The 16,528-nt window shown below is 49.3% G+C and overlaps 1 protein-coding gene and 1 long non-coding RNA gene across 8 annotated transcripts in view; one reads left to right on the top strand and one right to left on the bottom strand.

Annotated features, from left to right (window-relative positions):
• RAPGEF6 (Rap guanine nucleotide exchange factor 6) overlaps positions 1-4,905 on the bottom strand; it is a 118,870-nt gene extending 113,965 nt beyond the window's left edge. For 3 of the 7 annotated variants that reach the window (XM_030504972.1, XM_030504968.1, XM_030504969.1), the window contains exon 1: positions 4,094-4,904. In XM_030504972.1, the coding sequence (XP_030360832.1) occupies positions 4,094-4,162 (69 nt within the window). In that variant the 5' untranslated portion in view covers positions 4,163-4,904. Of the gene's footprint in view, positions 1-3,667; positions 3,927-4,093 lie in introns of all 7 variants that reach the window. The other 4 variants (XM_030504965.1, XM_030504966.1, XM_030504970.1 and 1 more) reach the window with 3 other exon arrangements.
• Positions 3,626-3,965, top strand: LOC115616111. The gene is made up of 2 exons (XR_003994213.1): positions 3,626-3,741; positions 3,848-3,965. It is a non-coding gene; the product is annotated as an uncharacterized LOC115616111 (long non-coding RNA).
• Positions 4,906-16,528: the final 11,623 nt, after the last annotated feature.

The raw sequence follows: 16,528 nt of genomic DNA, 5'->3' as shown, positions 1-16,528 counted from the left end.
TCAATAAAGGCAAAGCTCTCTGAACCACGGAAAGGAAATACTGTCTAGAACAAAGTCCTGAAGAACTACAAGAAGACTATGTTGGGAAAAGGATGAATTCAAACTGGAAGAGAGCATACTCATGGCGGGGAGGGAAGGTGGAAGGAGAAAGAAAAAGGTGCATAATCATTTGCTGTTTTGCCCTATCAGCCACCAAGACCTTATCTGTGGTAGGCATTAAACCACTCCCCAAAAAACTAACATCATGGCCTTTGTACGGATCTGATAAGGAATTCTGGGCCTCAAAAAACTAAACCTTTAATGAGAGCACAGATGGTGCCATACACATTCACCCTTCCCTCCTACTGCTTCAACAAGCAACTCCCTTCTATTCAAATACCCCCAAACTCCTAATTTGATATCCCCACTTGTGACACAAGAAACAGGCAGGATGATGTGCAACACAAAGCTACAACACCTCATGGAAGTACCTAAATCCCATATTCTCAACCTGCAAGAACTGGAGGATCTGCATATATAAATACTGGCACATTTAACACCACAGAGCCAGCAGCACAACCCCAGAAGACTAATGCAGATATTAAAATATTAAACAAGTGTATGAAATCCTACAGTTTAAATACAGGTATGATTTAAGTGATTAAGTGTCCGATTTACTGCAAAGGTTTCCTCTATCTGACAAGAGAGTGTGCACAGAAGATGATTTGTTAGGATAATCTGTTATCAAAGCTACCATCTGAGAGATCCCTCGCTAATTCTGCACTTTCAGGCTGAACTTGAGAGACAGGCAGAGAGATTTACACAGTGCCAGCACCCGGTCACACTCAGTCCATGTAACCAACGGGTCCCAAGTACCAATGGAAGTTACCAAGCAGAGTAACAGAAGAGTAATTGCACACACACATATATATCAGTAAATGTTAGCTACAATCTCTAGGAGTTCATCAAAATAAGCCTCCCCCATCGCCAAATAAATTAAAGATTATAACACATGAAGTATCTGAGCAACAACAAAAAAACAAAATCAAGTGTGTACATGTCTAATATGCATAGCTTATACACTTTAACAATTAGCAAACAGTGGAATGTTACCACAACACTGAAAACTTGCCCTAACACAGCTTTTTCCAAACAAAAATATTTGTAGCATCAAGAATGAAATATTTTACTCGAGCGAAGTCATTCAGATAATGCCCAAAACAGGTAAATTATGAAAACATTTTAATATCTCCCTCTTTAGTTCCTTACATCTTACAAATTAAAACATCTTGCCAAGAAAAGGTCCTAAAAATCAAAATCAGATGGATAATTGCACCACTCATAAGTGATATCTGATGTATCAATTATTTATCTGTACTTTTCCAGACTGCTCTACAGATGATGGTTATGAAGCACCAGACCACACTACTAATCAGTGCAGCCCCAACCCTGTAATTTGTAATGCCCAGGTAAACTGCTCGCATAAACTCCAGGATCAAAACAGAGAGGGGGGCAGAAAGGGTCTGCAAGCAATTGAAACCCATGTGGTCAACTAGCATTGGCTTATCATAACACACCAGCCACGGTTTGGGGAATTTGGCGGGTTTTCCTGTATAAGAATGCAATCAAAGTGCCCCACGCAGCTGATTTCACGTGGGAGGAGCTGATGATGCCTTTCTATGAGAGTAGGAGGGTAGCAATGAAGCCACAGTTATTGTCTGTGCACAACTGGATACTTTAGGACAGGAGTCACCAGCTTGTACACCCTGTGCTGGGACACCCGAAACTGGGGTCTAACCCCGCTGGCTGTGCTGAGCGTGTTTCAGCTTCCCTGACCCATGTCTTGCAGCCTAAAGAAGAGAGCTGACAAGTCAAGATGCTCTCTATGATTAAAAATAAAGAAATTAATGTAAAAACTACACTACAATTGTTTCCTCTGGTCCCCGTATCACCCTATACCCATCTGTCATCACATCTCTGAGCATATGCCTGGGAAATCTGGCACTGTGCAGCCATGGTGGGGTTTGATTTTCAGCTTTGTGTCTGAACAGGTTTGACAGATCCAGAATGGGGACCCCAAATGGATCTGGAATGGAGAGGGGCTTTTCCTGAAATCAGGGGAGTTTCTAAATGTATATAAACAAAAGCACCCAAGAAATAAAAGTGGTTTGACTGAAAGTATCCACGTAGCAACAAGAAGAGAGGACCCAACCCTGCTGAGTTTTAACTTTAATCATGAGTACTCTCACTGTGGAGGATCCACAAATTCCTGCTGCAAAGGGTCAGATTAACAAGGGAATTTAGACTATTTGTTTAAATAACTTTAGAGGTGTTATTAGTTAGATTAACAAACATTAGATTTTATTTTTTTCACAGAATCCCAGACTGGTTTGTGTTGGAAGGGACCTTAAAGCTCACACAGCTCCAACCCCCTGCCACGGGCAGGGACACCTTCCACCAGAGCAGGTTGTTCCAAGCCCCTGTGTCCAACCTGGCCCACAATTGAGATACCTTGGCAAATTCTGGTTGTCAGCCTCAGTGGGAATCTGCACAGATCCACATGAACCCACTAGCACGGTCCAGCACAGCTGGACATCACAGAAGCACAGAACAGTTTGGTTTGGAGGGGATGTTAAAGCTCATCCAGTTCCAATCCCCTGCCATGGTCAGAAACACTTTCCACACCATGACATCTGGCAGTTAATATTACAAGCTTAAGCAAAATATTTATTTTAAGGCTGTTTTAGCCAAAATAAGGTGACAACCCTAAAAAAAAATCCATTACAGTTACTGGGTGGGGGAATTTGTGAAGCCTAGTAAAAGATAAAGAACAAAAAGCCCTAGAGAGCCATGAGACATGGGCAGTGCAGGAGGCAGCAGTGGGCAGATGTTTCAGGCCAGGGCAGATTACCTGTTCCCAAAGTCAAACGGTGACAAGCCAGCACGGTATGCTGGCGCCTGAATGCCACTGCTGTGATGAACCCAGTTGCCCAACACTGCAAACCACAGGAGCAAAGGAATTTTGCCTAACTGGGGAATACAGCTGGAGAGGAAGGAGGGAAAGGCCGAAGCAAGAGGGGAGCAATAAAAGTAAGAAAACAGAACAGGGAGACTGCCTCATCATTAATATAGGGAGCAGAGACATGAGAAGAAACATACCAAATATCCCAAGGCAAGTAAACATTGGGACTGAGTGTATTTCGCTCACACGAGTGAAACTGAAGGGGAATGCGGGGCTCTGTCCTGCTCGGACACACTCTGAAGCCATCTCCGCAGCAGTTTTCCCAAGTAGCCTCTTGATAATTAACTTATAAGGAAGACCAGGCAGGACATTCTGCTCTCGTGAAATACCAAGGGAGAACAGATGTTTCCCGGTCTCAAAGGGACAAACTCAAGAGCGTATCGTTTCATACCACTGATTCTTGAGTGCATTGAAAAAACAACAATCACAGCAAGGGAAACAAATAAAGTAGCAGCCTGGGTAAGCAAGCACCGAACTGCAGTCAGCCTCACATGCAATGCAAATGCTATCAAACGTATTTCATTATTACATTAACGCTCTGACATTACCAATCCCCAAAATACATGCTGATTACAGCTTGTGGGGAAGGGACAGAGGAGGCAGTTCACTGAAGAACGTGTTTTATTGTAACTAACCAGGCTCGCACATTTCTCCACTCCCACTCACTGGAAAAGCAGCTCTTTATGAAGTCTGCGAAGCATAATTAGCCTGGTTTTGTTTAAATCTGCATCGCCGCACAGGTAAGGAAAGCCTCGCAGCTCCCTAACTTTTCTCAGAAGTTTTGCATCACTGAAATATGCAGAGTTTTACTTTTCAGTGATCTGCCTCCCCTTCTTCTCCCTACAGCCTGGCCCGAAGGACCTCATCAGCCGCCCTATGTCCATATCCAGGGTGTTTAAAACGCTGCTGGCCTCAAGAAGTCCAACTTTGGAAAGTCGAAATAAATAAATAACGCAACTCCACACGTTAGGAGTCTGCGAGCGCCAGCCTGGCCATGTGCCGCCCGCAAACAGCCGGCACCGGGCGGGACGGCTGCGGAACAGGGATAGAGGCAAAGGGAAAACAGGGAAATAGACGCCAAGAGCCGCTCACCTCCGGAGTCCTCTCCGAGGGCTTCTTCCGCAAAGCCTGTTTGATCCTGGGGTCCACAGGAGCGCTCATTCTACTGCCCTGCTCCTCCGGTCCGCAGCTCCTGGGGCCGGGCCGCGGGGGGGCGATGCGGGAAGGCGGTGCGGGAAGGCGGCACCCGGCACCGCGCGTTCAGCCGCGGCTCCGCCGGGCCCCTCTCGCCGCGGCGGGGCGGGGACGCGCCCCGAAACTTTCCCCGCGCCGGCGGCCCGGGGAGGCCGCGCCGCTGCGCTCCGAGCCGCGGCGGGCCCGGGACGGGAGGAGGCCGAGGCGGGAGCGGCGGGGGGGGGAGCGCCGGGCAGGCAGGCCCCGGGGCGGGCGCGGTGCCCGCTGCTCACCGGGCGGGCGGGCGGGCGGCTGCGGGCTCAGCGGCGGGGCGCGGGGCAGGTGGCGCCGGCGGGTCCCGCCGCGCTCCCCCGGCGGCCGGCGCCGCTCCCCATCGCGCGGGCCCAGGCGGCGGCGCGGCCCCACCGGCAGGAGACGAAGCGTCCGTGCGGCTGCGGGAAGTTACCGGCCGGAGCGGGACACCCCGCGCGCGCCGAGCGGCTCCGCCCAGCGGGGACGCACAAAAGCGACGCGGGCGGGTGAGGAGTTTCACGGCGCGGCGATACCAACTCCTCCGCCTCACCCAGCGCCCGGAGCCGGGCCCGTTCCTTCCGCTCCAGCCGCCAGCAACCCTCACCGCCGCCCCGACCCCCTGCGCCGCTCACCCACCGCACATATCCCCCCCTAGGCGGAAAAGCGTGAGAGCGGGCGCTTTAACCCAGAGATTCAGCGAGACGGCCGAGGGGCGGGGCGGAGGGGGAGGGCGGGGCTCAGTGGGGCTCCGCCCCTCCGCCCGCGGGAGGGTGGGGAAGGGGCGGGGCCCGCGAGCCGCGCCGTGGGAAGGCTCGCGAGGGTTGGGGGGGCTCGGCGCGTGCGCGGTGGGGTAGGCGGGAGCGCGGGGAGGGGGGGCTCGGGTTTAACGTGAATGCACCGAAATAGGTGGTTTTGTGCATAAATTGCGTATAAACGTCATTTCAGTGAGTGTCCCCCTCTGGTGTACGCTGGGGAGACCCCCCCTCCCCGCGGTCCTGATCCAGCTCTGGGGCAACAGCACAAGAGGGACGTGGAGCTGCTGGAGCGAGGCCAGAGGAGGCCCCGGAGCTGCTGCGAGGGCTGGAGCAGCTCTGCTCTGGAGCCAGGCTGAGAGAGCTGGGCTGGGGCAGCCTGGAGAAGAGAAGGCTCCTGAAGGGGAGACCTTAGAGCAGCTCCAGGGCCTAAAGGGGCTCCAGGAAACCTGGAGAGGGGCTTTGGACAAGGGCCTGTAGGGACAGGACAAGGGGAATGGCTTTAACCTGCCAGAGGGGAGATTGAGATGAGCTCTGAGGCAGAAGCTCTTCCCTGTGAGGGTGCTGAGGCGCTGGCACAGGGTGCCCAGAGAAGCTGTGGCTGCCCCATCCCTGGCAGTGTTCAAGGCCAGGTTGGACACAGGGGCTTGGAGCAACCTGCTCTAGTGGAAGGTGTCCCTGCCCGTGGCAGGGGGTTGGCACTGGATGAGCTTTAAGGTCCCTTCCAACACAAACCAGTTGGATTCCCTGATTACAGTTTCCATAGACACAGATAACTTCTTGTCATGACACCAAACATTACGATGTTGTTTCTCCACCATTACTCCTGTACATTATGTGCATTCCCACCTTTTCCTCACAGGTCATAGAATATTTACCTTGGTTCTCAAGCTCCTAAAAGCCTGTGACTTCAGTCCTTGCTCTGTGGGGCTCAGACTCCCCAGACCTGACCCCATCCTGCTTTACCCACCTACCAGTGTGGATCTCAACCTTCAATAGAAAGCAGTTGCCTGGCTCAGAAGTCCTGTGTGGTTTCACAAAGCGCCCCTGTGCTGGTTCCCAGGTCCTCCCGAGCCCAGGAACAACGGTCCCTCGGGGACACCAGGAAGCAGCCGGGCCTCAAACACGCCTCAGAAGATTTCCTTCCTTACACCGAGTCCAATGTGTAACTGTACGAGATCAAAGCTACAGGCACACAGCTTGTGTTTGTCCTTTTGTTGTCTCTTTCCTTCCGAATAAACAAGAGTGGGTTTGTTTCTTCCCTTTCTCCAGCTATTCCTTCCCGTTCTCTTCACCACTTGCCCTTTACGGCACAATTGTCTGTGTTGTACTGAAGGATTTGATTCCAAGTTGGTTTATAATATTTCTAGTGTTTGCTTCAAACCAAAATCCGAGGAAAATTGACATTTCCTCAACTGCAGGCCCTTGGTGCTGTGCCTGGTATCACTGCAGGCACAACAGCAGCGGAAGAGGTAGCCTAGATCTTAAAAGCCACTATTCTTAATATCACTAAATCGTTACACTGCAGAGACAATATAAGATGCTCTCAAAAATGACAAACCAGGTAAGGACACAGCTTCGGTCCCATAAAGTCTATCGAGACTGATTTATTTCTTTATTTACGTAGAACTTCCGTGGTAAAATGAGCATTTCCAAGTATCATCATGTCTATTATTGTTGCAAAGGTCAGGGGTTTGTACTCGTCGTTTGGCAGAACACGTTATCCTTTTTCAGCTCTAGTACATAAAATATTATTTCCAGTAGTGTGGGAATCTTCTGCGATTCCCTGCCAGGAACCCGACGTGAAAAGCTGGAGATAAAAAGTTCTCCTGTATAACTGAGGAGAAGCAAGTAGAAAGGAACTGGAGCATGAATCCTGTGTTAAAAGATTCTCTTGTTTTTCCTTCATGTTTGGTTTGGGTTTTTTTTACCAGAGATGTAATAGCAAATCAAGTAATTTTTCTTTACCAGCCCAGTTTATAGTTAAAGATTAGGTACAAGATCAGTCAATACTCTCCAAGTGCACATGGCTGGAAAAAAACCTTAATGGGAGACTAGAATAAGAAGCAAACTGAAATCCGTGCTATGACAGTCCTCGTAGATCTGCAATAACTCAAATCCTAACCTCAGTTTTTAGAGGGTAGCTCATGCTGCCACCTAGTCAAGTTGTTCAGCATTCCCACAATCAGAATAACGCAGAAGTAGGCACTCAGCATGGGAATAAAAGTAGTATCCTAAGAATTCCTTTTTCTTTTGCACACAGATGATCTTATTTATAGTACATCAGCCGGCAGACGTGCACCGAGCAGTAAGGTGGACACAGGTACTCAGTAGGAACCAAAGCTGCTGTTCCAATTTAATTGCTTGGCTCAAGTGACCCGTGAAACAAGACTTCCCTCGCTCCAAAAAATACCTGATTTTGGGCAGGTGATGGCTCTAATGGCTGCAATTATTCCAGGGGCTGTTTTAGCTGCCTGGTTTATTTTCCCAAATACCAGGAGAACAATGGAAACGAGTGTCGTGCTCCTAACTGCTCACTGGTGTGGCAGCCTGTACTCCACGTGGTAGAGCCTGTGTAGTTAAACACAATTGAGAAGCTTTCACAAGCGAGTAATTTCAGGGCTGGGATTAAAGGATGTGGCCAAGCAGGATGCCTGTTGTCTGTGCAGGGGGGAAAGCTTGCTTCCCTTTTGCCTGGACTGTATCGCTGCCCAAATAAAGCATCATTACTTATTGGTTAGGTTCTTATTTATTGTAAAAGATTATCTGTAGTTTTAGATATAGTACGGGAAGGTGTCTTGCTATTTATACAGATGAGCTGCAGCCTCAGGAGATTAAATGTTTCTGCTTCAAACGCCTGTGAATTTGAGATCAGCTAAATTACAAAGAACATCTCCTCCCTCTGCGATGTTCCCTCCATTGTTCTGGTTCACTGACACTCCCAAGGATGTCTCTTAATCTCACGCCTTTCACCACCGTGTGCACACGCCAGATTCTTCAGGGTAAAACTCAACTTCCTCACCTCTCCCAGCAGGAAAGATACGTAGTCATCATCCACTGAAATAGGTTTTTACTTGTATTTTGACATATTCTCTGTGTTTCTTGTACCCATGAGTTTTATTCCAGCCTGGCAGTTTCCTTCCTCTCCTCCAATGCTATTGTTTTTAATTTCTTAGCTTTGGGGGGAAAAAGGTCCCTTTCAGAGATTCATGCACATCACTGGCAATGACTACTGGCTAAGTGTGTGGTTAGCACACCGCAAGGAAAACAGGCAAATTCATTCTCTGCTGGACAAGAGGAAAACAAAATGTTCTGGGATCCCCCAGAGGGAAGAATCTCTTCAGACTCTTTTACCATTTATGCTTATTCTGGTGCTTAACTTCTTGAATAGAACATTTTGGGGATAGTTCAGTAAAAGCGTGTGAAACTGGGGAGGCAAAGGGATAGTAATTTGGTGCAAGTGTGCCTTTTGCAGGTAAGTTACACCTTTGCAATGGCACGAGACTGATCAGCTCAAACACCCAGGTAAGAATATTCATCTCCTGCCTAACCCAGCATTTTGCAACTCAGATTTTCAATTTCTGAAAGAAATGTGAAATGTGAAAAATCAAATCACTTTTGCAAAGTCAAACCCAAGAATGCAGTGCTCATTCTGTATTGTACCACTGATTTTTGCTCCTTCTGAGGCACAGCTCCCCATCGTGCATATTCTTAGAGCTTCGGCGCAGAGGATAATGGTAAACTGTAGAAATGAAGCATGAGAATTGGGAGATCTTTTTCTGCTGCATCAGAATAGTTAGAATTAAAGCCCATCTTTGTTCTTGAACTCAAGACTAGCATGGCTTTCCTTCCATGTACACATTTTCCTGAAGGGTAAAACTGGAAAGCCATGTACACAGAAGCAATTAGAGTTCATCATGACAGTCAAACTCTTTATTTTTCAGCCTTCATCAAGAAGACTGAAGCACATGGGAAGCCTAACACCTTTTAAATGCAGGGATACAACACTTTCTCTACTCGTGCTTTACCTTCAGTGGCAAGTTTCCTTGCTTTTCGTGATCCCTGTCACACATCTTTGATGGTCTCTAACGTGCTGAGTGCTGGTGTGAACGTACTGTGAATACAGTGAGCCTCGAGATTGAAAGGTCTTAAGATTACATTAACATGCAAAGAGAGGGGGATGACAAGCCCCAGCTGCTCCCTGGAGCAGACTGAACCGCAGCTCCGGGTGGAGACATGAAGCATTTCCTACTCTTAGCTCCCAGCCGAAGGGAACATCTCTCAGTTGACGGCACTTTACGGGATATCCATGGGAAAAGCTTCACGGAGGACAGGTGGAAATGCTGAAATAACCAATATTTCATGCGTGAGGGTGCAGAGTGGGGTTTGGGCCATCACACCCTGGCCATCGTGTCAGGTAATTCCCAGCCAGTCACACGCCGGATCGCTTCTGGAGTCCTAGTTCCCAAGATAGGAGCAATCTGCTAAAGCAAGCAATGAATTAGGTTATTTGCTATTTCTTTACTAAGGTTTCTATGAAAACAAAGAGGTGCATTGATACAGACTCTCTGAAAGTTGCCAGTGAGGACAGTAAAAGCTGTTTGTATAGACCTGAGACACTTACATGTCTCTTCTCATTTCCCTTCCATGTCCAGAAATGAACAGACACGTATCCAGAAGGGCATTCCTCTCCCTTGCCCGCTGCTGGGTGACTTGGAAGGTGCAGCTGAAGGCAGGAACCTCTGCCTGTGCCACCTATGGAACGACCACACTCCCCCAAGTGGGATCAGGAGTGGAAGGAAGTGCTCAGGGCCAGGTTGGATGGGGCTTGGAGCAACCTGATCCGGTGGAAGGTGTCCCTGCCCGTGGCAGGGGGTTGGAGCTGGATGAGCTTTAGGGTCCCTTCCAACACAAACTATTCTGCGATTCTCTGACTCCTGCCAAGTCACCAGAGCATCCAACTTGCCCCAGGCATGCTATAGTGTGCAACATTATCACAAGTGTCTGATCAAACAGAGCAGGAACTGACAAAAACATTCAAAATTGTTATAAAATACCATCTAACGTAAAAAACCAGCTGGTTTGCTCAAAGGCAGAAGTTCTTGCCCCAAACAGATACACATTCCACAGCGGAACAGCTCTGTCTGAACCAGGCTCTTTCATCAAATGCTTTTCTGTCTTCTGCCGGTTTATTTTTACTACACACAACCTACAGATATTTGATTCCAGCCCCAGCACTTTGTTGGCAAAAGCTAGAAGAGCATATGGACCTGTCTAGATATTGGAGGTATCCAGCAACAGTATACAGATGTCCAAGCTCTAGCCTGAAAAAACTGAAGATGGGGGTGGCAGGGGGGAAACCTGCCCTGACAGGAGGCAATCTGGAGCCTAGTGACAGCCGCATTTGCATTTGCTTTGTTGTTATAATCAGGTAAAACTTTAGCTGAAAGATTTGCTTCATTCGTGGTAGGAAACCTCATGCCAAAACCCGTTAGAGAGGGGAGGGGGGTAAAAGAATGGGGACAGATAAAGATGGAGACTTTAAAGAAAGAACACTCTTGCTGTGGAAACTGCCCAGCACTAGTCCAGCATCAGTAGCCACCTCAACATCTCTCATTCCAAAGAGACATTCCGTGTCCAAGAGACATTTAATGTCTCTTTCATTAATAACTTAAAAGTTATACAACTATAAATTGCAAGATGTTTTCCCAGCCAGTGGGGACTTCGTGACCTGTTATAACCCAGAGAGCACATGCAATGGTTATTTGTATTTTTCTCCTGAGTAGCTATTTTCAGAGGCAAAAAGCCAAACACTTGCATAACTCACCATTACTGTTCTGTGTATCTGTGACATTTGTGAGGGGACAAGGCTTTGGCTGACAGCGTTCAGCTAGGAAAAGAACAGGGCATGCGGAGAGGAGCCAGGTTCAATATGATAAAGAGCAGAGTAAATAGGATTGCAGAACTTCCCCTTTTTTAAGTAAACGGAGTAATTCTCTGAGCATGTGGAAAAATAACAAACAACCTCCGTGCAGCCAAGCACCAGGCAGTTAGTCTAGACTTCTTCTTAGCTGGCAATCACCTACATGAAGAAATCGGGAATAAACACCCAACATGCTCTATCTCTGCTTTCTGCCATCAAATACATGCTACTTGTTTTTTAACTCCTCCGAGAACTATTACAGCATTTGGATCAAGCCCAAGGCAGGGGAAGATCTGCAGTTCTTACCCTTTCCTTGCTGCTGGTGCCGGAGTACTTTGCAACCATGAGCATCGCTGTTGTAGCTGAGACCGGTGCAACAGTTCAGCAGCATCACCCCAGCTTTCCAGTGCATGCAGATGTTTGTGTGTGTGTCTGTGTTTCTCCGTGTGTGTATAAACTATAATTTGATTACAAAGAAGTGTTGCACAGTTTAGGAGACTCAGGCCAGGCCTGGGAGCCAGGAATGCTCGGTGAACTCATTGCGAAGTTATGTAGGCCAAAATTCCCTATATCATCCTCTGCTTTTAGTCCCATTTCGGTGCTGTCAGTCTGATTTGTTCTGATGAGGAGGCTACAAACAGCTCCCACTGTCACAAGTGTTAGAAGTGCTCAGCTCCTCCGCACTCTTCAGTTGAGTCCCCTCACAGTGAAGCACTCGGTGTCACAGGCTTTTATCATCTGTCTTCGCGCGATGACATACATCCTTATTATTCCCTATGATCTGTTCTCCGGCTTTTAATGACCCTCCAGAGCTAATGAGATGTTTGTTCCCCCACCCAAGCACAACCATATGGATGAGATGGTATCAGCAGCTCGCTGAAACCAGTAATTGTCAGGCATGCAGAGCATCCAGAAAGTTCCTGTTTTCAGTGCCTAGGTTTTAGTCTTCAAATGCAGAAGTGTTCAGCACGCTCACATGATGTCAGCAGCACAACAGAACGAACTGTCTTCTGCAGACTAAATCCTGCCTATTTTTAACTTTAAAAAGATCTGCAGATGACTCTCCTTCCACTCGGTGTGGTTTTCCTCCCTTCCTCCCCTCCATGGAGAGGCCTTGGTAATGTCACACAGCGATTCTGGTGCGTGATAGATGTGATTGATGGTGGGATATTGATGCACAGCAGTGTCCCAGAGCCCGTGGTGGCCTCTTACCACAGCCCAGAAGCTCTCCCGCAGTGGACAGCTGAGGTGCTCCTGCTGAGACACCACCAGGCTTTCTTCTACCTTCATGCATCGAACAGCCAAGACATCCAGCGACACTGAAGGTACAGCAAGGGCCAGCGCGCAGAGCTGGGCTCCTCCTGGAAAACCTGGCATTATCCCACTCTCCTTGGCTCTTGTCAGCATTCCACACCTGGAATACTGTGTGCAGTTTTGGTCCCTGCTGTACAAAAAGGCTGTGGACAGGCTGGAGAGGATCCAGAGAAGGGCCACAAACATGATCCAGGGGCTGCGCAGTGTGTGAAGAAAGGCTGAGAGCTGGGACTGTTCAGCCTGGAGAAGAGAGAGCTCAGGGGAGACCTTGTCACCATGTTCCAGTATCTCAAGGATGATCCTTGAGGTCCCTTCCAAGCTGGGATTCTCCTTTCAGCACACAAAAAGAGGAAGGACCTTCACTGCAAACCCACCCCAAGGGGTTGCAGGGCTTTCACCCGATGGGAGGCTGTGACTAACGTGCAGCAACTCCTGTAGTAAGTGTGAGGGGAGAGAGAAGTGTTCCTCCATCCTGTGCTTCTCATTGATGATTGTCCTAGTTGGGGTTTAAAATGCTACAAGCGCAACCGTTCGCAGTCCTCCTCGAATGAAGGGAAGCATTGTGGATGAACCACAGGAAGAACTTCCTTTACTGTCAGTGGTTGGGAGCAGAGGAAATAAAAGCAGAACAGCAGCGAGATGAAGGTTAGATGATCACATGAATCACAGGGTGATGCAAGTTCTGGAGTGTGCAGCTCAGCGCACCGCCCAATGACACCAGATGCCACTGAAGTACACAAATACAACTTACCTACAACCACGTACCCACATGGAAGTGATTGCTCTTGCTCAGAGCAGAACGGGCTGGGGGTTTTATTCCTTCCACTAGAGCAGGTTGCTCCAAGCCCCATCCAACCTGGCCTTGAACACTGCCAGGGTCTGGTTGACTGTGAGCAGAGCCGGGTGCCAGAGCCCCTGCAGAGGTGAAGGCAGCTGGTTGTGACTGTGGCACAGCCCCACAGTGACAGTGCTCCAGCAGATGAAACTGTTGGCAACACAATGGGCAAGGAGGGGTTTGTCAGGGAAAGCATTTCCTCACTGCAGTAGTGAGACCCCACATGCTCCAGGAATGATGCTTAGTGATGCTCAGCTGCCTCTTCAGTTGGCAGTCTGAACAGGAAACAACCGAATCACAGATTCATTAGGATGCTGAAAGAGCTCTCATGCTTTGGCTGCAGGTGATGAAGGCAGAGGCAGGCACTGCTGGTGGAAAACATGTCCTCTAAAACAGCCTCTGTTGTGGATGTTCTGGAAAAGAGGGAATTCACCCGTATTTCTGAGCCTGACCACTTGTCCCGGGTGGAATCCGCATGGAGTCCTGCCGAGCCACCGACCAAAGGGAGAGCTGCTGCAGGAACCTGCGACCCAGCGGGGTCAGCAGCTTCCCAGCCAGCAAGCCTGGGAAAAAACAGACAAGGATGTGATGTCCTTGCAACTCCAGCACATCTGAGAAGCTGTGCTTAGGTCAAGGATTATTTCCTCCCTCAAAATGGGAGTCAGAATTCAGAGCTGCAGTTGCCAGGAGCAGCGAGGGTTCGCTTGCCCAGGACATGGACATTGGTTTTAATGCTAAATCAATTCATACTAAATCACTTCAAGCCTTTGGTTCTTACAGATCTGTATCTGTTTCCATGGGAAGGGCCTGCTTTGCACTACCCTATGATTTAAGAAGTGATTTGGAGATGTAGGCTGTATTTCCCTCCAGGCTGATGGCTTTTACAGCGTAACCAGCCCCGGAACAATGTCGTGTGAAACGATAGAGATCAAGACCTTTACTTAAACTGTTGGAGCTGCACAAGGAAAACAAGCCTGGAGAATAAAGCCCACGAGCATTAATTGTTGTGGCGCAAGCCACACAGCTGTAATTATCTTGTTCACCAAGAAGGTCTCCAGCAAATTTTATCAGTCACATTGTTAATACACGCAAACAGGAGCCCTCATTCTTTCGGCTCTTTTGGTAGTGATCAAAATTAGCCAAGATTTCTAGTTACAGCTGCTATTAATAAATGGAGTCCTTGAAAATTGGGGAGTTAATTTCTTAGGATTCAGAGCACTCAATCAGCTATTGAAAAATATAATTGCTGGTGGCTGTAATTTGGAAGTAATTAGAGAAGAATTGCTGAATGTAAGCGTCTCAAACGCTGCGAGGTTCTCCAGAGGGAAAAGCGTCTCCGGCAGGAGAACCGAGCGCACAAACCCATTTGTCCCCTCTCCCCAAGAGTCACCATTCACAAATGCCTCTGTAGCACCGTGACCTGTCACAATCCCCACACCAGAGCCTCTGAATGAGGGTGTTTGCTCAGGAGAGGTCCCACCAGTGGCCCAGTATCAGCACTGGAGCCGACCAAGCGACTTGCCATCATCACCCCTGCACAGACTCGGGCTTTGGCTCCATGTTCTTTCACCGCTGCCTCTGTGCTGGCTCTGGGCTGTTCATAAACTGCTTTTCTTTTGATGACATAGAATCCCAAGAGTGGTTTGGGTTGGAAGGGACCTTAAAACTCACCCAGTTCCAACCCCCTGCCACGGGCAGGGACACCTTCCACTAGAGCAGGTTGCTCCAAGCCCCGTCCAGAAACATTCTAGAAATTAATTCTATTCCCAAGAACACTGAAATACTTTGCCTTTAGGAACCAAGATGCTCATTTCACAAGGAAGCGCTCGCTCCCAGCTTTCTCACACTGTTCCATCAGAAACACCGCTTTCATTTTCTGTGCCGCTCAAGGAAAACCCGTGTTTTCCATTAACAGCCTGGGTCAAACTCCACCTTCAGCTCTGCCACCCAGTGATGCCACACACGTGTCCCAGAGCTGGAACTTCAGCCCATCCTCCTTGAGCCCATCCTGCCTCTCCCAACCGCACCAGGACAGCAGAGCCACACGTGATGCGCACAGCAGGACATCCCTGCTCCTCCTCAGTGGTTTTCCCGAAGAAGAAAGCTGGGTCTGTGCTACCAGCGGCACGAGAACTCGTGTTAAGGAAGAAGAAAAAGCAAGTTCCAGATTAAACAGACGCTCTGGTTATGGTGGTTAGAAACCGAACACAGGAGCAGCCAAAGGCAGCGCGGTTGGACGAAGTTCCCCTCTCAGCGGTTTAGAAGGCGCATGACAGATGGAATTGTGAAACAAAAAACTACCAGCGTTGAACAATGTCCTCATGGGCTAAATCCTGGTGGGTGCAGGGACAGTCCCTCAGGGCTCCCCGGGCACTGAGCTGTGACCTGTGATGGAGGAAGTGGCTCCCTCTGCTCACGCAAGGTTCTGGTTTTGTAATGGGAAGAGGATGAGCTGGGGCAGGATGTTTCCCCCACCCCGAGGTAACAAAAGGTGAAGACTTCTTGGTCTGTAACTTCATCTCTGAGAAGACACATCTACAGAGAAACTGCAACCAAAGGAGGCAGCTCCTTAAGGAAAACAGCAGCAAACACAGCACAGAGGTGTTTGGGGGGATGGAGATGGCTGGCATCTCCTGGCTGGAGATGGGGCACATCAAAGCATCTGTGTTACAAGGAAAAGGCATCTGCTTATCTCCTGTGCTGCTCTCGAAATCCAGGACCTACCTACAGCCCAAGCCCTTCCTCTGGGATGTTGCAATAAGGTCCTATCACTGGTCCAGGATGCTTCATGGGTGCTGATGGGCAGCACAGCTCTGCCCCGGGGTCAGCTCCTCGCCCTCAGTGGTGGCTCAGCACCCAAACAGCCACCAAGATGGTATCACAAGGCTCCGGTATGGAGCTCTGGTGGAAACCTGGCCTTGAAACAACCATCCAGATCCACGAGCACAACCTGCCCTGCCCGCAGACCGGCCACGATGGGCATTGCTCAAACCCAGGCCTTGAGCAACAGGTACCGGGCAGAGGAAGGGCAGAGCAACGTCAGAGCCTGGGGAAGGAGCCTCTGAGCTCCTTCAGCAGGTAGGATCTTGCAGCAGAGGTGGCCACACAAGGGGAGCTGCCGGGTGCCTCACCACAGCACACGTGTGATGCTCGTCAGGTAACAACGCCCCAAACCACAGGACCAGCCACTGACTGTCACCTCCTTCCTGCTGCCCAGTGATTACTGTCAATGGGCACCAAGAGCTCCCTGTGCCCCGCTGTTGCTGGTGCTCGGAGCGCGGCTGAAGGCAGGAGCTCGGGCAGTGGCTCCCCATGCTCGGAGCAGATGTGCTCAGCTCCAGCTGGGAGCAGGCAGCTGGAACAGGCAGAGGGTCAGGAAGCAAATTCTGCCACTGCACAAATGGTTTTGGTAATGAAAATAAACAGACATGGGAGTAACGTGCTTCCTCCTGCTACTGGGCTTCCTAGGAGGAGATGGGCTGTAAGGGAGCAGAGGA

This window comes from Strigops habroptila, chromosome 12, assembly GCF_004027225.2.
Source record: "Strigops habroptila isolate Jane chromosome 12, bStrHab1.2.pri, whole genome shotgun sequence".
Taxonomy (NCBI): domain Eukaryota; kingdom Metazoa; phylum Chordata; class Aves; order Psittaciformes; family Psittacidae; genus Strigops; species Strigops habroptila.
The sequence above is the reverse complement of the archived record's forward strand: the minus strand, read 5'-3'. Positions and strand labels throughout refer to the sequence as shown.